Here is a 22,688-nt window from a genome sequence, read left to right on the forward strand (position 1 = left end):
TGCGCCACTGTACCGGTGTCAGCGACGTTCCTCATGGTGTGTTTGAAGGCCCAGATGATGGAGTCCAGCACCAGTTTAAACTGGGCTGGGGGGATGGCGAGGAACGCCGGGAAGCAGTGGGAGTTCACAGCTTGCAAAAGGTAAAAGAAATGGGTCCTGTGCTCTGGAAATTCCTCAAAGTTCTAGCCGGGGGGAAAAAAGGTTATTTTGCCAGCTTGACTTGTTTTAAGAGATTTAAAATTATGTAATTTAAAACAATTAGTTTGAGGTTGATGTAAATGTTATTCAGGTTAAACTGAAATGGGAAAGAAAAACTAGATAAAAAAAAAAGTTACCAGACTTTAAACATGCTACAAAACATTTCCTCTACGGGTTAATCATGAAAACATGACATCATAAAGAAAACATGACATCATAAACACTCGGACTCATCTGAGCACGTGACTAGGGATGTCCCGATACAACCTTTTCACTTCCAGTACGATACCGATATTGCAGCCTTCAGTACTGGCCGATACCGATATCAATTCGATATGATTTCAGAACAAATTATTCATACTTTCACCTGTTTAGTAGAGTGGAATTGCTTGAAGTGATATTACTCTTCTCAGAGAACAAGCGCCAATAACAGTAAGTGTGAAAAAAAAGAAGACTTTTTTTAACCATTGGTTGCAAAAATGAGAACCTTAATGGACTGCTTATATCAGAGATTTCTGATGCAATCCGATATAATCTGATAGTGTTTTTGGGCTGATATCGAATTACTTCCGATAACAATATCAAAACGGGACATGTGACCCAGTCGGATGTGAAACTTCCTGATAAAAATGGTTTTGCAGCTCAGTGAGACGATTAAAAAACCTTGAAAAGCTAATCTGACTCACCTTGTTGATCATGTTTAGGGTGCACTCAAACACAGCATCAAAGATCTGGGGGATCTCGCTGGTGATGTGACCTCCCAGCTTGTTGACGATGGTTGCCATGGTGCTGAGTACCTCAGGCTCACGTGCTGCGGGGACGTTACGCTGGTAGTCTATGAGGACAGCGTCCAGTAGAGGAGGAACAAAGTTCTCTCCGACCTGGAAAACAGAAGAATGAACAAGTTTTCATCATTTATTTCAAACCTTCTGTGTAAAATCGTATGATTGATTAAATTACAGCCAAAGGGGGAACCAGGTCTCACCATCTGTGGGTCGTTGGATCTGCTGACCCACCCTGAGATCAATTTTAGAGTCTCTCGCTTCACTGTCCTCATGCTCCGAATCAGCGGTTGTTTCGTCACCATCTCACCTGCAACAACAGAAGCACAGAAAAGGTTTTTTTCTACATGTTCCTCAGGTTCTGCTCTAATCCAGAGTAGGGGTTCAGGGATTAACCGGTTTGACCATTAACCACGGTGTGAAATGCTGCAGTTCCAAGTCTCAACTTTGCCCTAGTTGAATGACAACTTATGCAAATGGGTCCTGACCAAAGTCGTCATTTGCATTTTTTACTATGTGGGCATCGGAACGAGCCCCAACACCGTGAGAACAAACATCTCAGCTCTAAAACCGATCTTCATCCGCATACATCACACGTCACGTGATGAGGAAGCAGAACATCCATGTGTTAGGAAATCGTTTTGGGCCGCTGCTGTAAAAAAAAAGTGAGGCGCGAACCGGAAAAGCTTCCGCCGATCACAATTCAACAACGGATTATGGAAGAACGGATAACGCTCGAAACACGTGGAGTCTTCCTGATGTAAGAGGTGAGTCTACTCTTTGTTTTGGTGTTGACATCATCATAGAGCGCTGTGACTCTGAAAAGAAACCGTAAAAACTCTGGCAGCGAAGGGCTTTACCGATCAGGAAGCGGCTGGCAGTGAATGAGTTAATCAACTACACCTCTCTGTAATTACTGTTCTACATAACAATATTATTCATGTCAAAATATTCTTACTGATGAAATAAAAAAATATATATATGAACACGTAAAAATTACATTTAAGGATTTTTATAACTGCACTAGTAGTAATTTCTGATTCTAATGGGTAACCCCGAGTTTTTCATGCAGACTGAACATGAAAATAGTCTCCTACAGCTATCTCCTGCATTAGCTTCTGATAGAAAACAGACGGTGAAACTCTAGGACCAGAAAAGCCTGACAGATCTATGTCACACCGTCACTTAGCATTCATGGATTCACCCATCTGGACTCTTGACGGGGAAGGCTGTTGTTGATTTAGCTTCCAGGAAACAGCAGAGAACGTCTCAGCTAGTAGAAGCTAACTGTTAGCATTAGCAACTCCACCACACAGCAGAACTCCTCCAAGCTTGAGATAAAACATCAACGTTGCAGAGCAGACAGTCAGTGGTAGTCGTGTTGCTGTTAGCCAATCAGAGGAGAGATGTCCACATATCAGGAAATAAGACTCCAAAACCTGCTGTCTGAAGCTCAGGGGTGATGTGGCTCACTTCTAAAGCCTGGTTCATGCTTCTCCGTCAGCTCCGCAAGGGACAGACATGCATGGATTGACGGAAGCATTTTGCTCTCATACTTCTCCGTCTCCTGGAGAGTGTTGCAAAGCAATTGCCCGGCAGGACAACAGAGGGCGTAGCGCTGTTCTGTGGTATCCTGTCATGTATCTGTCCAAGATAGTGTGTTTATATTGTGTTTATTGTGTATATAAGAGAATTTTTAACACGGACATATTAGTCTCTCATTCTCCTCCACCTCTTCATGCGCTCTCCACCTCTAAACCCACGTTTCCTGTCATTTCCGTCCACAAATAAAACGCTTGCTGCACATCTTTTCACGCCTCCAGTCACGGGGAATTAAAAGTTCATATTTTTAGAGTTTTTTTCGTGAGGTATTCTTCAAGCTTCTCCGTGTCTGCAGCTAGTTATCCTCGGCTCTCTTTATGTTTTTGAGGGCGCAATGGCGGCGCTGTAAACAACAGCGGCGTCCTGACCAATCACAAGCTTGCGTTGTCCGTCTCGACTGACGGATGTTTAGAAAAGAGAGCTCGACTCCGTCCGTACTTGCGAGCCTGCCGGGGCCCTACGCAGACGGAGAAGCATGAATCAGGCTTAAGTCCTGAAAATGGTGCCCCCCCCCCCCCCCCCCCCCCCCAAAAAGTTCAACTTACATGGTATTCATTCCTACTAAAGACCACTGCAAGTTTATTGATTAAACAAGTGATCAAGGTATTTCAAAAGTTTTAAACTGTAATTTAAATATTAATTTAATTTCACAAATGACTTTTCTAAGCAAAACCTTTGAAAATGAGCAATAGATATTCAGGGGTTTAAAACCTTTATAGACTGTAATCGTGCACTTTACTATTACTTCATAGGGTCTTTGTGTGATTTATATATGTTAATACAAATGTGAAATCAATTCATGTAAAATAATCGCGGTAATTGTGAAACCATGATTATTTTTCAGACTGTAATTGTACCACCAACATTTATAATTGTTGCAACCCTGGTCCAGGTTTGTGTGATAAAGATGATTTTACGCCTCTGACCTCCAGAGCATGATGTGAATCAGACTTATTTTGAAAAGAGGAAGTATGAAACAGAGACTTACAGAACTTACCATTTGTCTGAATGGCAGCAGAGATGTTTTCGCTGAGGCACTTGTAGACATTGAGCATGTCCAGGTAGATCCGTCCCAGCTGGATGACAAAAGGGTGTCCCACGGCCTTGCAGGCTCTGACGTTGGTCTTCAGGATGCTGCCAAGCTGTTTGACCGTTTCTGGGTCCTTTAGAATGTCCACGTTCTGAGGCAGAGCAGATTAGCGGTTACCACTAGGGGTGTAACGATACATAATTCTCACGAGACGGCTCGAGACGATACAAGATTTTAACAACAGTTTAAAAGAAATTTTTCAAACTTATGCAGGAAATAATTCTTTATTGTGAACTTAGAAACTTTTCCACTGATCAATTTTTCAGATGTGCATAGGTTTCTAGCTTCTCGAACAATGAGAATCAAACCAAACTTTCCAAAAACTGAACATAAATAACACTTAAGTAAAATATTATCTTTATCTTTTTTCTTTATTTTTAAATTTCTTTGCTTCTATTCTTCTATGCTCTGGAGCCAGCTTGAGTAGCTAAGTTTATAGTGTAAGCAAAACACTTTAAATGCAGCACCAACCCTGCTTCACGTGCAGCTACTTCCATATTACGTGCATTATCAGTCACGATAGCAACGCCATGGTTTGGTCCTTTAAGCTCCCAGTCAGAGACTACTTCAAGTAAAACTTCAGCAATGTTTACCCCTGTGTGGGATTCAAAGATTGGTCGAGTCTGCAGTACTGCATTTATCATTTCCCAGTTGCTGTCGGTGTGTGCCGTGACTGTGATGTAGCTTAACAGTCTTTACCTCCTTCAGGATCTGAACTACTTTGGACTTGCACTCCTCGTAGAGATTAGGAATTACTGTGCGTGAAAAATGCACACGTGATGGAATGTTGTACTTTGGTTCCAATGTTAAGTTTCTTAAATCCCGGACTTTCCACGACAGAAAATAGCCTCATATCAGTTGCAATAAAAATGCCAATGTCTCTTGTTATTGCTGCAGCTTTAGCACATGAAGGTGGGAGCTGAGGAACAAAAGCATTTTTTAGCATCGTCTGTCCCTTCGGTAATGTCTTCACGGGTGCAGCTGCGGCGCTGTGATGGTTCTGAAGGTGTCGTTGCATATTGCTAGTGTTAGCCGCGGTGTAAGGTAATATGTTCTTGCAGTGCCTACATATTGTTTGTGTCTTGCCAGTCACTCCATCGGTAGTCCTTGGAAATCCAAAATGCTGTCAAACAAATGATTTAAATGTATTCGGAGCATCTTCAATGCTAACTTCGCCTGCTGAAGCCATGCTAACCGCAACCGACTAGCACTCGCGAGATAGAAATTGCCTCAACGAGAAATATTGAGGATTTGTAATATCGCGAGATCTCGCTGTACGAGATATTATTACATCCCATTACCACAGTGTTTGTGTCTGAAAAAAAGTCACGCTGGCTGCGTTCGGCACTCTCACCTTGGTGGCCTGCTGAATGATGCTGTCCCACACCTGATTAGGCAGCAGCATGTATTTTTCTATGAGGTGTTCCTGAACAGCCTGGTCCGTCTGCGCTCCGATCATATAACCCACTGCTTCATAGAACGTGTGCACCTGTGCAAAAACAGAATAAAAAAGCGTGACAAGCCGACCCTGGGTCTGTTGTGATGTCATGTGAAGGCGCATCATCGGCTGCATGCCGACCTGTTGGGGCTGGAGGTCACAGATGATGGTGTTGATGTTGTTCAGGATCTCATCGATAAAGGGCATCACCTCTCCCACCTGCACCTGGATGAAGTGGCGTCTGCACTTCTGAGCGATCTTGATAAACGTGTCACACGCCATGTCCTGGACACCATCGTGGGTCTCTGAGGCAGAAACACAACTTTATAATCAAGCTGCTAGTTTTTCCCCAGCTGACCGAGCAAGCACAAATGTTTACCGTGCATGAATTCAAAGAGTTTGTTGACAACTGTTTTGAGGAACTTCCAGTGGGCTCTGAGGAAGCGCGGGTACTGGCCAACGATGTACATGATGTTTGATGCAATGATGGCTTTGTTGTCCTTCCCTCGTTTCTGCTCACACAGACCCAGAAGATCCTTCATATCAAACAAAACAGAAGATTATTCAGCTGCAGAGAGGAGCTCCCTACCGTCAACATCACATTTATCCATCACAAAATTCTGACCGACAGGAGAAAAGTTTAGTCTGAGACACTCGGCTCTGGACCTGCTCCATCACAGAACAAAGATTATTTAACACGAATGATAAATGATTAATTAGTGCAGCATAGGACTGGACAATAATTCAATAACGATATCGATCAATAGACAAGTGATTCAATAGAAAAAAAATGTATCAATAAAAACTTCAATAAAAGTTTCCTTTTTCCATTATGGCCTATTGGGAAGCTTCATACTAGAGTTATTACTGACACCCAGCCAATCAAAACCACAGACCCAAGCACGCTCCGTCAACAAGCCCTCCCCTCTCAAACCTACACAGCAGTGTGACGTAAACACGATGTTGCAGCAAGGAGAGGACGGTACTTCACCAGTGTGGCAATATTTTCATTCTTACAAGTCTGACAAAAACAAACGGTGGCTTGCTACAGAAAGCCAATAAAAAACAAGTCTGGCAACGCAGCCAACTTGTTTATCATGACGTGATGGCCATCTGGCCAGGGCTGCACTTAAAACATATTTTCTACATTTTTTATAGTTTTCAATAATTGATATCGATCAATATGCTATTTTTTTAACAGCTTTTTTCTAGATCGCACAGCCCTAGTGCAGCACGATGGTGCAAATGGGAGCACTGTTGCCTTGCAGCAAGAAGATTGCAAGTTTGAATCTCACCTTGAGTCTTTCTGCATGGAGTTAGCCATTCTCATGTATGTGTGGCTTTTCTCCACTGACCAAAAACGTTGGTAGAGCTGAAACAACTAATCGATTTAATCGATTATAATCGATTATTAAAATAGTTAACTTTTTTAGTCATCGATTAGTTGTTTAATAATCACATTTTACCGCATAAAGTCTATTTTTAACACAATCTGACATCGGTTACAATCTGTTAAATTTGGCGCCAGTGTGTGGCAGTAATGAGCCACTGATTTACCAGTGGAGCCGTAGAAGAAGAAACGAGCCAATAAGTGCCCTCGGTTTTCATGACGTAGCACGTTACTGACGCTCATCTTGCTGTGAGAGATGGCGGAACAAGAAATACAGGAGCAAAATGGAAGCGACAAAACTGAAGAGAAACCCCGGACAACAACCGCACGAGTATGGGAGCACTTCACTCTAGATGCCATGAAAAGACGGGTGACCTGCAAAATATGCAAAAACCATCTAGCATGGCACGGAAGCACGACGTCCCTAAGTGAACATTTGAGACGAAAACATGTGGGGGCTGATGCAGCAGAGGAAGAGCAGCCCGGTAAGTAACAGAAAATAAACAAGCTAAATACAGTGGTCCATCACTACACGCAGATCAAATTTGGGACTTAGTGTTAGCCGAGTTTGTTATAGTGGATGTTAAACATGTTTTTTTGCCGCGTCAGTTTACGGTGTTCTACTTCTGATTGACTAAATGCAATCGTGAATCTCCGTGTTGTGTATCGTGCGCTTGCCAAATTTAGCACGTCTGTTTATAAGAATGTTCTTGTTAAAGAGAAAAACGGCACAAACCCATAACTATATTCCTCATTCAAAAAAGGACAACTCCGCGGAGAAAAATATACAGACGAGCTGTGTCCAGGTGAATATAACGCGGCATAGTTGTACGCTTTCAATTTTTAAATACAGGAGAAATTCAGAAAGTCATTTTTTTTTACTATTAAAAGGCTGTTTTACTATCTAACACTGTAAAACGCCTCACAACACATTTCTGTCAAAATAAATTATCACTGTATATTGTTAATTAATTCAAATAATATAATATTGATTTAGTGTTGTAGTGTGTGTGCTGCTTTATTTTATATGTGTACTTATGTCAGTCAATTTGTGTTTCTTATGCAGAAAAAAACAGCAACGATGGACAACTACATGGGGAACAAGACACTCACCCCCCAGCAATGCATACCACTTACAAACTCTATTCTAGATTCTACATTATTTTTTATGGAATTTACCTCCTATATTTTGATGCCAAAAAATTATTCTGGACTGATATTTTGCACTGTTTAGCTCATTTTACACCGCTGACTGTGTTCATGTCCAATGAAATAGATTGCAGTCAACTGCACAATTCTCTTATGTTTTTCTTTTTCTTAACTGAAATGTATTCATCACCTGTATAGGCTAAACAATAATAAACCGATTAATCGAAAAAATAATCGACAGATTAATCGATTATGAAAATAATCGTTAGTTGCAGCCCTAAACGTTGGGTTACATTAAAGTCGCATCAGATTAAAGCAAATGTGCCGTAAATTGTTGAATCAAACATTCATGTGTTTTTTTACACAAATGTCTTATAGCAGGGATTTAAATATTGTTTATTAAAAAAAAAACTTTTCATAAATTAACTCAAACTATTTCATAATTGTTACATAAATTTTTTCTACAGTTATTTTCATGCTTGTAGCTCATAGCTGATGATAATTTTGTGTTTGGAGCCAAAACTGAAATAAACTAGTGGTTTATAGAGTGATCACCTTAATGACGGTGACCAGAAACCTCTTCTCGTCCTCCTCATGCATTGCCCCACTGATGGAGCCGATAGCCCAGCACAATGTGTTGAGGTTCTTCCACGACCACTCGGTACCGTTCACCTGGTTGTGAAGCTTCTCTGTCATGATGCGCTCCGTGTCAGCATAGTCCAGGTGAGTCAGGTACACTACAGAACAAACAGAAGCATTCATGTGATCCCAGGATCACTTCCAAGGGGTTACAGCAGTCAAGATTAAAGGTGTGGAACGCCAAGCTTTTTAATGATTATGTCTGATTCTAATAGGTCACTCTAAGTGCTTCATGCAGGCTGAACATGAAATAGTTTCCTACTAGTGTTGTCAAAAAAATCGATACCCAGATATAAATCGATACTAAAAGTGGTATCTAAATGAGATATTCCATCCCTGTGGTATCGATATTATGGACTATTATACACAGCCTTCTTCAAGTACACCGACACGCACGACAGCCAGATGCCGTAAAGCATCCTCCGCCTCCCAGACAAACAGAAGAAGACGCCGCATGGCTACATAGCAGTTTCCCACGCGAGTTGTCTCCGATCCAAGTTTTGTCTGCCAAATAAATAAACAAAAACATAAACAGCGAATTTGGGAGACGCTTCACAGCCCAACTTGATTAGCATACCAAGTCCGACACGTAGTTGTATATTCACGCTTATGTGCTTAAAGGAAACTCCCGTTTATTGCAACCCGGACTTAATTTCTAGCATGCAGTACGTTTGTTTACTCACGCTGACAACTTTGGTGCTACTTGGATTCCCCGGGGGTATTTACCGTAGGTCCATCGCCGAATCGCCGTCAGCGTATATCCATATAACGGGTGCGGACGGGCACCCATGGTGCAGCCTCGAAATAAGACATTATCTGCACCAAAACATCTTCATGTCGAAAGGTTTTGTTAGGAATCATTAACGTGATTCCCCTGTTCGTTTGGAGCGGGTCTGGTCTGGGATTTCTAGGCGTAAACAGACTAGCTGCGGCTAATCTAACCTGCGCTTTTAATGACGTCACTGCCGTGCGCCAGTCTGTTTTTATTAAGATTACCGGTAGATGTACCTTAAGCCTGATTTATGCTTCTCCGTCTGCGTCAGTGCGGAAACACGCAACGCCATTATCTGTCCCTGCGTAGGGCACGCAAGTACGTACGGAGTCGAGCCCACTTTTTTAAACATCCGTCGAACGAGACGGATTACGCAAGCTTGTGATTGGTCAGGATGCCGCTGTTGTTTACAGCGCCGCCATTGCAAAGAGAGCCGAGGATAACTAGCGGCAGACACGGAGAAGCTTGAAGAATACCTCGCGAAAAAACTCTAAAAATATGAACGTTTAATTCCCCCGTGACTGGACGAGTGAAACGATGCGCAGCAAGCATTTTATTTGTGGACGGAAATGACAGGAAACGTGGGTTTAGAGGTGGGAAGCGCATGAAGGGGTGGGAGAATGAGAGACAAATATGTCCGTGTTAAAAGTCTCCTATATACACAAAAAACACAATATAAACACACGATCTTGGACCGATGCATGACAGGATACCACAGAACAGCGCTACGCCCTCTGTTGTCCTGCAGGGCAATTGCTTTGCAACACTCTCCAGGAGACGGAGAAGTAAAAGAGCAAAACGCTTCCGTCAATCCGTGCGTGTCTGTCCCTTGCGGAGCTGACAGTCCTACTGTGGAGAAATTCGTTTTCTCCCTTTATTGACCAACAGAGTTGTTCAAAAGTACAGAACAAAACATATGGCATTACATCTTATAACAAAAATGCACCTTAAACAGAGTTTAAGTAGCAAAGCATCACTCTGCAAATAGTGTATATATAGTGAGACAATTCATGATTTTAAGTGTTAACTTTCACCAGTTTTTGTATGCACGTTTTAAAAAATGCTGATACTTGAAAGGTTTAAGCACTTTACACACTTAATTCTTAACATTTAATTTTTGTAATATAAATTGAGGAATGTTATTTTTTGAATAAACTTGTTCGATAAATGGGTGTTTTTAAAAAGTATCGGAATCGAGTACCGAGTATTTTTTCAAGTATCGAATCGAGTTTGAAATTTTAGTATCGTGACAACCCTATTTCCTACACATGTCTCAAACAGTAGCTTCTGATAGAAAACAGACGGTGAAACTCCAGGATTAGAAAATCCTGACAGATCTACGTCACACCGTCACTAACATTCATGGACTCACCCATCTGGACTCACAACGGGGAAGGCTGTTGTTGGTTTAGCATCCAGGAAACAGCAGAGAACGTCTCAGCTAGTAGACGCTAACCATTAGCATTAGCTACTCCACCACACAGCAGAGAAGTTTACTGGTTTATGTGAATATATGCTACTGCATGTTATAAAACCTGTTTATTAAATTAAAATGTTTACACATCGTATTCTTTTTTACCCGCTTCTTCAAACCACACACACTCACACTCTAGTGGACACTTTGTTACGAAGAGAATTGATTGAAAAATCAATTCTCTTCGTAAGAAAGAGTTGAATTGAATCGTCACCCCGAAAATCGGAATGGAATTGAATCTTGACTGGTAAGATTAACATCCCTAACAACTAGATAGTGGGTACAGGGGCCTGCAGTGGCCAAAATACCTTAAAATCTACCCTGCAACTTTACTACTCGCCGATGTGAGTGAATGCTGCCAGATTCTACCTTCACATCTTTAATAACACCACATTGCCTGACCCACGTGTGTAGTGGATGCATTTAGGCCACACAATTAGCATAACATGACATGTTTTTTGCCCGGGCAACAAGAATATACTGGTATTATGAATGATAGGATATGTCCCCCTCCCAGTGCATGCATAAAACAGGTTTGTGTAAAACACTGAATGACCGATTTGGCCTCCTGGGCAAGCGTAGCAGAAATAAACACAAGCTCATTCATGCAGCCGTACCGAGGGTTTCTCTCATGTTCTTGTAGAGGTTGATGGAATCCGTGTCCTTCATAAACTCTCTGACAACCTCCCCCTGGTCATTCTCCACCACCAGGACCTCCTCCGGCTTGGCCATTCGACTCACCATGAGCAGACGCACCTATAATAATCCAAAAGGTTCAGTCAGAATAAAGCCTCTCCTTCACTAGCACTTGCTATCACAATAATGAAAACACATTATTAGGACTAAAGGTGGCAGTAGTAGAGCTTAGGTCTGACAGAACAATACCTTGGAGAGAACAGGAAGGTAGAGTTGTCTGCGCGGCGGTACATCGAAGTGCTGGTTACTAGAGAGCAGAGGAGACGTGGATGAGGAGAACGGACTCTCTCTGTAGAGTTCAGCAGCCAGGTAGTTCCAATACTCCAGACAGATTTTAAAGATCTCAGTCTCTTCCACCTCCGACACCAGGAGCATGTAGTGGAGGGCCTGAATTGGCACCGAGAGGAACAATCACACAGTGAGAAAATATCAACACTGATCTGTTGGACTGAAGGAAACACTGCTCATCTCCGGCTTTTACCTCCATCAGCGTCTCTCGGAGGTTGAGCCTCTTCTCGATCAGCTGTCCATGTTCTTTAAGGAACGTACAGAGGAACAGACTGAGGTTCTGAATGAAGTTCTGCTCGTCGTCCTTCCCATTTGCATAAGCCAGCCGGATGTTGGTGTTCAGGGGCAGCATCTGAAGAAAAACGGACCGGGTCAGAACTCTGATCCGAGAGGGAAATATCAAACCTGCTCCAGCTGACCTGTTTGAGCTGGCACATGGTCAGAGTGAAGAGGGTAACAAACTGCTCCTCATACTGGCTCACACTCACGCCAGCGATCTCAGTCAGGCACTTCAGAGTCACGTTACGGAACATCGGCACGTTCAAGAACTGAGGAGGGTTCAAACGTGTTTTAGTTTGGGTCAAAAAGCACAGAAACAGACCAACGGTGTGTGTGATCGTACACGCACACACCTTATACACCAGGGTGCTGATCAGCTTGGTCTCAAAAATATATCCGAGTGGAATCCAGTTGAGGAAACGCAGAAGAGTCTCCAAGGTGGCATGCACCAGCGGGGCATTCTGGGAATTTTCCTTTAAAAACAAGCAAGTGTATCAAACACACTAGCGCTTAAGAGGAGCATCAGTCTCACATCAATGATGGAAAACGAAAAACGGACAATAACCTACCATAACAAACTGACAGAGCTGGAATATCTGGGAGAATTCATTGCACATGCTGGAAGAAACAAAAATAAATAAAACGTTAGAGCTTTGACGTTGGTGATGAAACCTCTCTGATTAAATGATCTGAAGTAATCAGGATCCTTCAGGCTCAAACTAAAATAAAATGTCTCAGACAGAACAACGAGGACATTTTCCTGAAACGTTTGTTTTCCACTGCTCTGTGCCGATGCTCACCTGTCTTTCAGGTGTTTGGCTTTGACTTGGGTCATCTGGCCACTGGAGAAGTCAAAGACCTCCTCACTCAGCAGCTTCAGAATGATCATGTTGTTCTGACAAAGACTCTCACTGGTGCGGCTGGCCCCGACGATGTCACTGATGAAAGTGGGCCAGTGCTTAGGCCACTCCTGCTTCAGGATCTGGAAACAGAAACAAGTGCGTTATTTTGTCTGACCCATGGAGCTGTAAGGGCATTCTAAAGCATCCAATAATAAAGGTTACTTCATTTATTTATCAGGATTTTGTAATTATTGTTCTACTTTTAGTTTTACATGTTTAATCTCTTACATTATTAGATTCTAAACACTAGACGTCATTAAAATATGTAACCAGGTATATTAAATGCATAAGACTGTCGTCTCTACGTGTCTGTTTTTAATCTCTGAACATTCAAAAACAACCCCCATGTGGTCCACAAATAGGTAGGGAAGTCAGAAGTCTTCACTTTCAAGCACCCATAATAAAATAAAATAAAGTCTTGGCTAGCGTGCGTTTCTTTCTGTTAGCATGTAGTAGTATCAGTTGTATCCACACAAAGGATTAAGCAGAAATGAGTTTTCCTCTGAACTTGTGTGTTAAAATGGGTTTTAAAAAGAGTTTTAATGTATGGATTCACTAAACTGTGTGTAATATATTTACACAAGTTGTAAATAAGTTCACTAGGGATGGGTACCTTTGACATTTGAATCGATCCGGTACTAATTTTCGACACTTTTGAGTGTTTATTATGTTAATTCTCATTTATAATTAAATATATATTTTTCTCAATACATAACAATATTTGATAAATATCACGATAAATAACATACAACTGTTTGTATTTTAACATCGTCCTTGTAGTTTTATAAGCTAATAATTAAACTGAAGCAAACATCTTTACTGTGAACTAAATTTACTGTGTATCTTCATTCCTTTTGCCGTCTTTTTTCATTTGATTTTTCCTACTGGGAAGTTAGAATTTCCGAGGAGAAAGCGAACGCACCATTAGATGATAACAATGGTAGCAATGGAAGCTAACATATCAAGCTAACTATCTTTAACAGTTTATTTAACTGCTGGAGCAGATTAAAACGATGATGCCTCACACTTAGATCGATGTCGCTGGTTTCATCTTCACCCAATCACCCGTCGCATTTAGTAAAGTGAAGCCAAACTTTAGAGCGCGTTCATGTTCTTCTAGTCGGAAATTCGGAGTTCCGAGGAGAAAGCGAACGCACCATTAGCAAAACGGAAGCTAACATATCAAGGTAACATTTTATTTACCTACCGGAGCAGATTAAGATGAGGATGTCTCACTTAGATCGTTGTCTGTCGCTGGTTTCATCATCACCCAGTTACCCATCACATTTACTGAAGGGGACCTAAGCGTAAGCGTGCGTTCTTTCTACCATGCTGCTCTGTTTACAACTTGCTCGCCGGGACCGACGACATAACGCTCTTGCACATGCGCAGCTGTCTTGGCAAGTTCTCGTTATGAAGGACGGGTACCGAAACGAGGCACCGTTTGAAATGACGTGAATCGGTGCTCGGTCGGTACTATGGAATTCGGTCGGTACCTTAAAAAGTACCGAAATCGGTACCCATCCCTAAAGTTCACCATAATCTAAAATACCTAAACGCTAACACGAAGACACTTTTCTCATATTCTGCTATAGCAGCTGCTTAAGTCACATCTTCACACTCCTTCAGCATCTTCTGCTGTCGGGGATGATTTCTTCTAGGGCTGCAACAACGAATTGATAAAAATCGATTACAAGCGTTGGCAATGAATTGCATCATCGATTCGTTGTGTCGCACAAGTCTTCCAAAAGCCCCCCCTGTGCGCGCGCAGACCGGAGCAAGTCAGATCAGCGCGAGGGAGTCGGCAGGTGTTTGGAAGAGGAACATGGCAGAAGCAGCGAGACCCAAAAAAGTAAAAACTTCTAAAGTTTGGGAGCATTTTCAGTTAAATGAGGCGAAGACATTCGTTACCTGCAACGTTTGTAGGTCAGACTTAGCATGGCACGGGAGTACAACGGTGATGATGCAGCATCTTAAAACGCAAGCATGTCAGAATCTTCAGCGAGGAGGGAGAGAGCTCAGTGTCCGGGTATGTTAAAAACTTTTCAAAAGTGATTCACCCAAGCCCCAGATTATTACACAGGCTAGACATGCCCCAAGCTAGAAAAAAAAGTCTATAAAATTGTAAGCGCAACGCTTATTAGATAAGGGGGGAGGGGGGTCTTCCCGTAGACTTGCGCTGCTGCAAACTGGTTCCGCAGTCACATTCCCGCAGGAACTGGTTGATCACACAGCGGCCAGACTAGTAACATGTGGTTTTACAACCACAATGTCCTCGGAAGCGAAAACGCTTTTAAAAGGGAGGGAGGAGTCCTAACTGTTGCTGCAGGCGTGTTGTGTGAGTGCGCAGTTATATACTGGTTAATGTATTTTTGGGTTCAGTTGCTTTCATGTGGCCTCATGTCAGTCTATTTACAATGTTCAGTTGTTGGTGTTGTTTTGGAAATGGAATTTGGGATCATTGGAACGATCAGCAGCATTTCTTGATGTGACTTTATGGCGGTTGCCCAGGGCATCATCACAAGGAGAGCGGCATCCTTTTATGTTTTGTTGTTTTATTAGGTATTTTTTCAGTCATTTTTGGAAATAGTGATTTTGATTAATTTGCAGCCTACGTTTAATTACAATTAAAAATTAGTCGTTTGACACCCCCAATTATAATACATGTCTACAGATGAGATCAAAAAAGACAGATGAGAATTGCCCTTAAGCTGTTTAACTTAGACCAAGCATTTTAGGTCACAAATAGGTGTAGCTTAGGGTCTCTGTCTATACACCTTATCCTCCCTTGCTCATCCCCTTCCAAAGTATTCTGAGGGCTTCATTTCTAGTTATTCTTTTTTTTTTTAAATGAGGCAGAAAGAGGTGTTGTCTGGCAAACTGCATGGTACACATGGAAGGGGATGGGTGGAGTCAACACATCCTTACTTGCTATGCATGTTGATATGCTTACATTTTTGCATTGCAATGCAACTTATCTGAAGCTGTAAGACATTTTAGATGATAGCATGTTGTTTTTCTGCTACTGAACTGTTCTCTAATAACATTGTGTTTAATAAAGTGAAGGAAGGAGAGAAAAAACATTTCCCTAGCAGTTTTAAAAAATTTCCCCATGCAATCCGATTAATCGAGTCGAGACCCCATCCGATTAATCGATTATCCAAATAATCGTTTGTTGCAGCCCTAATTTCTTCATCCAAACCTTTTGTTGCCCTTTTCAGTGAGTCTGGTAAAATGTGTGATATTAGGAGAACTCGGGGGTTTTAAACGCTCCTCCCAGCTCGGGTGACAGCTGGGTCTTTTTGCGGACAGAGGATTAAGCTGCCTTCTATGAGGAGCATGTTTATTCCAACTAGCTAGATGTCTGAGGTCTGAACAAGACACAAGTTCTTTTGTAGAAAAACACAAATAAATTATGGTTATCAGCTCCTTGCAACCCTGAGCTTGACTGCTGAACAGAATTATACTTTTTGGTGATGCTCTTTTACATAAATGCATTTTAGGTAGATATTTGTCACATGATGAAACAAACATGGTGGCATGGGGTTGAACCTTGTCACAAATATATTTTTATTCTGATAAAGGTATAGAATGTTGCATTTTCTGTAAATTCTGATGTGTTTCCATGTGGAAGCATTATTTTATTGATGCTAATGCTAGCTGTGTGTGTTCAGGTTTACGGTTCTGATCTAAAAGTTGAAAAGCTGTTTTCCCAAATCAGTTTAGATCCCGTTCACCTTTGAACGTTGTGATTAGCTTTAAACATGTAACTGCTGGATAACTCACATGGAGGAGCCAAAATCAAGACTGTTCTTTATTTTAAAGTGTGAATAAATGCTACAAGGAGACCACATCTGCAGAAGACAAGCTGGAGGAAAAGCCAAACACTCTAGTCTGATGACAGGACAGGGGACATGGCCAATAAATCATTTTAGAATTAAATGAAAATGTTTGTTTGTGGAAACTTACCTGAACAAGGATCATGTTCAGCTTCCCAATGTACACTTTTTCTTTCTAAAACAAAAAAACCCCACAAGAAATAATAATTCATCACATTTAAGTTTCTGTGTGGAAAAAAGAAGAATTGGACCAGACTCAAGACTCAAGACAACTTTATTAGTCCCCGAGGGGCAATTCGAGACAGCATTGTGAAGCAGCCGGCACTAAAATCTCTAAATTCTAAAAACACATCCAAATTACACATTTGTAAAACCCATAAAAACCTATATACACAATCATGTCATAAACTCACATGTGAATGACCAACAATGATTAAAACTTTGGCTCACACACACACACACACATGTAACTACATGCACGCACACATAGAGGAGTGGTTGTGATTTTAAAATGTCGTATTTCATTGTTTTTTAAGTCAGATATGATCCATCCTGAAGACCACGTGAGTAAACTCTGAAAACAAATTTGGTGACGACTTCAAACGCAAACGCTGAAGTTAGAGAAAATCCACTTCCAGATGGACCACCTCTAAAGATATCGGCCAGAGGCTAAATTCCTTAGAATGGCATGTGTAAAGAAGTATTAAAACCTTAGATGAAAAATGTTTTTGGATTTTCGCGGGTAGAATTTCAAGAAAATCTGATGTCTTTTACTGGCGCAGGAAAAACAGAAACTAACTTCCGGTCTAAGCCCTGGGCAGCTGGTGACATTTCACAAGGAGATCTACTGAAACAGCTGTAGAAAACAACGCCCGACTCCGGTGTTTCTGCATTAGCGTTATAGCAGAACAACGTGTCATCTGTCAGATGTAGCTTCTGAAGCCTCTGCTGGTCGGTCAGATTTGTTTTTACTCTGGGATACTGCGACGAGAACAGATATTGGATTACCGGAGACGTTCAACTGAACTCCGTGCCCTGCAGCTGGATATCAGAACCGGAGGTGCAGACATGCTTTGGACCGTTTCACTCAGAAAACCCGCGGCCCAATTAGGACACCAGGGAGGATTCTGTTCCGTCTTCTGAACCAAAACCAACCAGTTTGTTAAAGCTTGTTAAATATTTCATGTCTGTGCTCCACCGGTAGCTTTCAGTTAAGTTCTCAGCTGATTAGCTCCATCATATTGTCCCAGTATAATTCAGTAATCTACAGATGAGTAAAATAACGTGTTGCCAGCTTTACCGCTGGGTGTATTTATTGATATGAGATCAGAAAATATTTAACAGATTGCTTACCGGACTAAATCTTCCTGATGCTAACTTGCTAGCTCAGATTATTGTTTGCTACACAGAGGTTCTACCGGTCCTATAGGAGGATCTATTGTTGAAAAATGGGGATCATCTTTTAGATTGTATGTGTGTGTGTGTGTGTGTGTGTGTGTGTGTGTGTGTGCGTGTGTGTGTGTTAGTGCTGCAGCAGTCATGCTAACAGGACCCGCCTGCTGGAGTGCAGAAGAAACCGGTGCGGTTCTAAATGGATTTATAGATGTAGGTTATTATTTTAGATCAAACCTATGTAAGTTAAAAATACGTGTGGGACACGAACATATGGCTCAGACCTTTAGCTGCAGCTGTAAACGCAATTTTCTGTTTTAATTAGAAACACAATAGTAAACAAAATACAGTGATTTACCATGTTAGCAATAGCAGCTACCTAGTATGACGTGTGTGAGTGACGTATGCAAAACACGGTTCTTCGCTGCCTGGAGAATTTAGATTTTCTGTTATGATTTATGACTAAATTCCTTAACAAAATGAAAAACTGAACCCAGTTCATATTTATATAGATGGTAAAGTGTAGTTATACTCTTATTTCTACAATTTTAATGCCGGGTCTGGCCACTACCTTTAAAACGGTTCAGATCAACTCATGAATTCTGCCTTTTTAAAAGCTTTATGAGCCCAGATGAAAACTGGTTTCTTAAATACAACTCTCACATCTCCTCGCTCAACAGCAGGTTAACAAAACAAAACCTTTTTAGTGAATCACTAAATTCAACTAATTAAAGTCAATCTAAGGTCTATTTTAAAGGTAGAAAATGTTGTTTTGTGGGAGGGGTCCCATAGCAGCTGCAGAGCAAGAACAGCACCCCCATCTGTCTGAGGTACACATAACCAGCTATAACAAACAGGTCGGCTTTAAAACTCGTCCAAAATGAAGATGCGTTAGCCTACTAGCCAATACCTACATATGATCAAAATAGTGTTTTATTGCCAAACGAGTCTTATTAAGAATTTGCTTCAGTAGCATGAAAATGGCCTGTATTTGATATAGCGCCTTCTAGAGTCCGGGAACCCCCAAGCGCTTTACAACTCAATCAGTCATTCACACACTGGTGGGGATGAGCTACGATGTAGCCACAGCTGCTCAGGGCACACTGACAAGAGGCGAATCCCAAATGTTATGGCGTCTGAATCCCCGCCTGCCCTAAACTGTGTGACGTTAAAGTATTCGTCCCAGAAACAAAGAATACTGATGTAGAGGAACTTGTTCAAATGAAAACATTGGTATTATGTTTTAAAATCTCTCGAAGGATGAATTTTAAAAATCGTGTTGGTTCTTTTATAAGGTGAAATTTGATTTTTTTTCCACCTGATTCTGGATCCTTTGAAAATCATATGATTGAGCCCCATTTCCCATTGCAGGAGTAGTATTTAAAGTTAATACAGAATAAAAAGAAATTAGAATTTTTCTTGGTCCAACATAGAAAAGTCGTGATCCATGTTTCTGAGGCTCAAAGTGCAATAGAGATGCTGCAGATCTAAAAAGGTCACTGCTCCATACCTGGTCATTTGGTGCTTTAGCAACATAAAGCATGCCTGTGTTTGTCTCACTTGGGACAGAAAGAGCAGGTGGACACGGTGCTGATGATTCAGATTTAAGGTTCTATAGGTGACTTGGTGTCATTAGCTCAGGATAGCTGCAGCACACAGCAGGACTTTCTCGCACATCTTATACATGCTTTACAGTTTACCAGTTATACCAGGTATCCAGTTGATGACACCTAAAGCTGATGAAGCCATGCTGATTGAAGCAGGATAGCAGCAGCAGAGTCAACGTAGCCTGGCCTGCCAGACTCCTCCTCTGTTTAATTCTGCACAGAGAAAGGGTCTGGGAACTCTCCTATTCAAATAACCCCACCCCCTGAGAATTCTAACCGAGCCAATCAGCGCTGAGCAGCGTACGTCACACACCACAACACAGAGCTTGTCATAAACATGGGTGTCTGAAGCGGAGTTCGCTGCGGCTCTTCCTTCTGTTCTTAATGACTTGAATGTCTTTAAAACCACAAGTAGAAGCGCTACAAGCCTTTCATCTAAAGAAAGATGTTTGCGCCATTGCCAGACGCCATTTTTGACTACAGCTAAAAAACTACATCGTGGCACGGTACATTTGGCATTTCCGTCTTTTTTCTGATTGGTTATTTTTGAACTGACTAGTACCACCCCTTATGTGCCTCTCTGCCTGTGAGTCACCAGACTCATCCTCTGTGCAGAATTACACAGAGGATGAGTCTGGTAGGCCAGGCTGGGATATCAAAGAGGAATATTTACACGCTTTAGTATCATAAGACCTCGTTACACTACTCATAAAACATCAACAGAACAAAGACATGAGTTTATTTAAACATTCTGATAGTGTTCATTAGGTTTACAAATGTTACACATTATACAGATTTGTATTTTTTATTAATAGAGACACAATTTCAAATGGTCAGAGTTCATTTTGGTATTTTCGATTGAATATTGTGAAAAATACACATTTTACACGACTAGAATAACCAAGACTAAAACAAAATGGACAACTAAATCATTGCTAAAATTTAAGACTTTGTCAAACGACTAAGACTAAATTAAAAAACCTTGTCAAAATTAGCACTGCATTTTGAGAAAGCTGCACGTTTGAAGTAAAATGTTCCAGTCCAATTTAAGTAATGTTTTAAAACAGTGTGACCGCTGACCAAAGTGCAGAACAAAGACATTTATACAACGTTTACATCAAAGTACCATAAAACTCCTAAATATTCAAGTTTCACTTCAGAGTGAACTCACCTCTACATTTGAAGCGTCTGATGAAGTCTTGATAATGAGTCCAACAACATACTTTTTTATACCTGGCAAAAACACAGAAGCATCAGAAAAACACAGTTAGCATTCGCCAACAACATACAGACATCAACACATCGGCTGTGTCTCAATTCAGGGTCTGCATCCTACGTCGGCCGGATTCGTCAGCCGGTTACATCACAGTGCCGCGACTCGGCCTGTCCCAATTCGAAGACTCCTTCAAATGCGGCCTTCTTTTCGCCTGAATGAAGGATAGGTCCGGTGTATCCTTCAATAGGTAGTATTTCCTAAGATGCCTTGTGGGCCGGCCGGTAGAAAAACTTAAAAACAATGGCGGACAGCGAAGCGGGAGCTGTCGGAGAGGATTGCGCACATAAATGTCAGTATAAACTTGAAAACTGTTAGGTTAAGGGCTTTTTGTGACACATGAACGTTATTTTAGTTTGAAATGTTACAGTAAAAGTGCTTGTATTGCGGTCTCGGCTCATATGTTCGGCCACTCGGTGTCGTACTTCTCCCGCTACGTTTCCCCCTGATTTTAATAGAAGTTTGTATTTTAGGTACAAGAGAAAACCAGGGAATTTATTAAGCTTAGGGCGGAGATGGACCACATGATCACTGGAGCAAAGTATTCGGCGGCTGTGGCATGGAGGTACAATAACATCTCATATTTTAAAAACTGGGTTCAGTTTATTTTTTTCTGCGAAAACATGAAAGGAATAACCCGTTGTCCTCTTTTCTCTTCCTGTTTCTTTTTTTACATGTTTGTTAAGACTTCTGGAGAAAATGGGCATCCAGGGGAAGGTGACAGCGATGACCAACTTCTGGAGCTGATCAGGGAGGACATGAGGCTGCAGAGGGAGGCAGAGCAGCAGAGGGCCCAGGAGAGAAGGGAGAACTTTGACAGCTTTTTACTTTGCTAGAAAAAAATGGTTAATAAAGATTAAACATGTACATATAAAAGAAATATCTAAATAAAATCAGTTCTGCATTAAACTCTTGAATTTTATTTTTGTTTACAAATGAGAATTGTTTACTGGCGGGTATCCGCTGGGTCTTGAAAAGTCTTAAAAGGTGATAAATCGGTTTTGGTCAAATTAAGACCCTCAGAAAGTATTAAAAACTATTATCACATCTTTGCTCAGGCTCAGCTTGCCGAAAGTATTTTCTCTGAATTAGCTCTCCAACAGTCAAGGAAATTATTAAAAAGCTAAATAAAACTTCGAGCTCCATCGTTTAAAGTTCCTTCTCCCTTCTGCTCAGCGGTTCCACGGTTGCTAGGCGACGGAACGTTCGCCGAGGGAGGGGCGGGAATTCATGAAGGCTAGGCCTGTCCAAATTCACAGCCGTTAACATCCGGTCTACCCGGCCGACGGAGGACCCAGCCCACGTCGGCCGAGTAAGCTGGGTCCTTCGAAGGATGCAGACCCTGAATTGAGACACAGCCATCCTGACATGACGAGCAGCCTGGAGCAGATTATTCAGTAACCGTCATACATCCATTCTGCTGGCATCAAACTACCTGCAACTATCTATCTAATCCCACATCTGTACACTGAAAAAGAAAAGTGTGATCCTACTGTTGCAAAACCAATTTAAAATTATGAATGTGGGCTGAAACTGCAACTGAACTTCTGCAGGGCAAAAGGTTTTGGTCAGTTCAGTCGGAGTTACATTTCCCCTTGTTTTTGTTTAGATTTGTCTCTGTCAAGTTTGTCAGTGTGAGCACAGCATCTTAACACTATTTTCAGCTCCCTCGCTTTTGCTTTTCAACTGTAGCTGGACTGAAAATCCTGCGCTAGGGTGTGGTGAGAGGAGCCGAAAACGAGGCAGTACTCTGACACAAGGGGGAAAAGACATACTTGCCGGTCGCCCTGCACTGGATTTGCCACTTGAACAAAATTCAGGCATCTACGGTCAGAAGCAGGTAAGTCTTAGGTCAATGGGAAAAATGAATTTTTAGAA

General features: G+C 41.6%; 1 protein-coding gene and 1 long non-coding RNA gene across 6 annotated transcripts in view; one reads left to right on the top strand and one right to left on the bottom strand.

The window, feature by feature from the left end:
- xpo1b (exportin 1 (CRM1 homolog, yeast) b) overlaps window positions 1-22,688 on the bottom strand; it is a 39,617-nt gene that overhangs the window by 1,496 nt on the left and 15,433 nt on the right. For 2 of the 5 annotated variants that reach the window (XM_015944090.3, XM_070542201.1), the window contains exons 5-21: window positions 20,709-20,770; window positions 16,669-16,713; window positions 12,598-12,779; window positions 12,367-12,415; window positions 12,151-12,270; window positions 11,938-12,066; window positions 11,712-11,870; window positions 11,420-11,617; window positions 11,152-11,290; window positions 8,205-8,386; window positions 5,490-5,646; window positions 5,252-5,415; window positions 5,027-5,161; window positions 3,580-3,763; window positions 1,184-1,290; window positions 885-1,079; window positions 14-182 (exon numbers count right to left, since the gene is read on the bottom strand). In XM_015944090.3, the coding sequence (XP_015799576.1) occupies window positions 14-182; window positions 885-1,079; window positions 1,184-1,290; window positions 3,580-3,763; window positions 5,027-5,161; window positions 5,252-5,415; window positions 5,490-5,646; window positions 8,205-8,386; window positions 11,152-11,290; window positions 11,420-11,617; window positions 11,712-11,870; window positions 11,938-12,066; window positions 12,151-12,270; window positions 12,367-12,415; window positions 12,598-12,779; window positions 16,669-16,713; window positions 20,709-20,770 (2,376 nt within the window). Of the gene's footprint in view, window positions 1-13; window positions 183-884; window positions 1,080-1,183; window positions 1,291-3,570; window positions 3,764-5,026; window positions 5,162-5,251; window positions 5,416-5,489; window positions 5,647-8,204; window positions 8,387-11,151; window positions 11,291-11,419; window positions 11,618-11,711; window positions 11,871-11,937; window positions 12,067-12,150; window positions 12,271-12,366; window positions 12,416-12,597; window positions 12,780-16,668; window positions 16,714-20,708; window positions 20,771-22,585; window positions 22,635-22,688 lie in introns of all 5 variants that reach the window. The other 3 variants (XM_015944088.3, XM_015944089.3, XM_054749927.2) reach the window with 2 other exon arrangements.
- Window positions 17,442-21,615, top strand: LOC139062047 (uncharacterized). Its single transcript, XR_011515641.1, has 3 exons — window positions 17,442-17,598; window positions 21,284-21,375; window positions 21,497-21,615. It is a non-coding gene; the product is annotated as an uncharacterized lncRNA (long non-coding RNA).

This window comes from Nothobranchius furzeri, chromosome 12 (assembly GCF_043380555.1).
Source record: "Nothobranchius furzeri strain GRZ-AD chromosome 12, NfurGRZ-RIMD1, whole genome shotgun sequence".
NCBI classification, from domain to species: domain Eukaryota; kingdom Metazoa; phylum Chordata; class Actinopteri; order Cyprinodontiformes; family Nothobranchiidae; genus Nothobranchius; species Nothobranchius furzeri.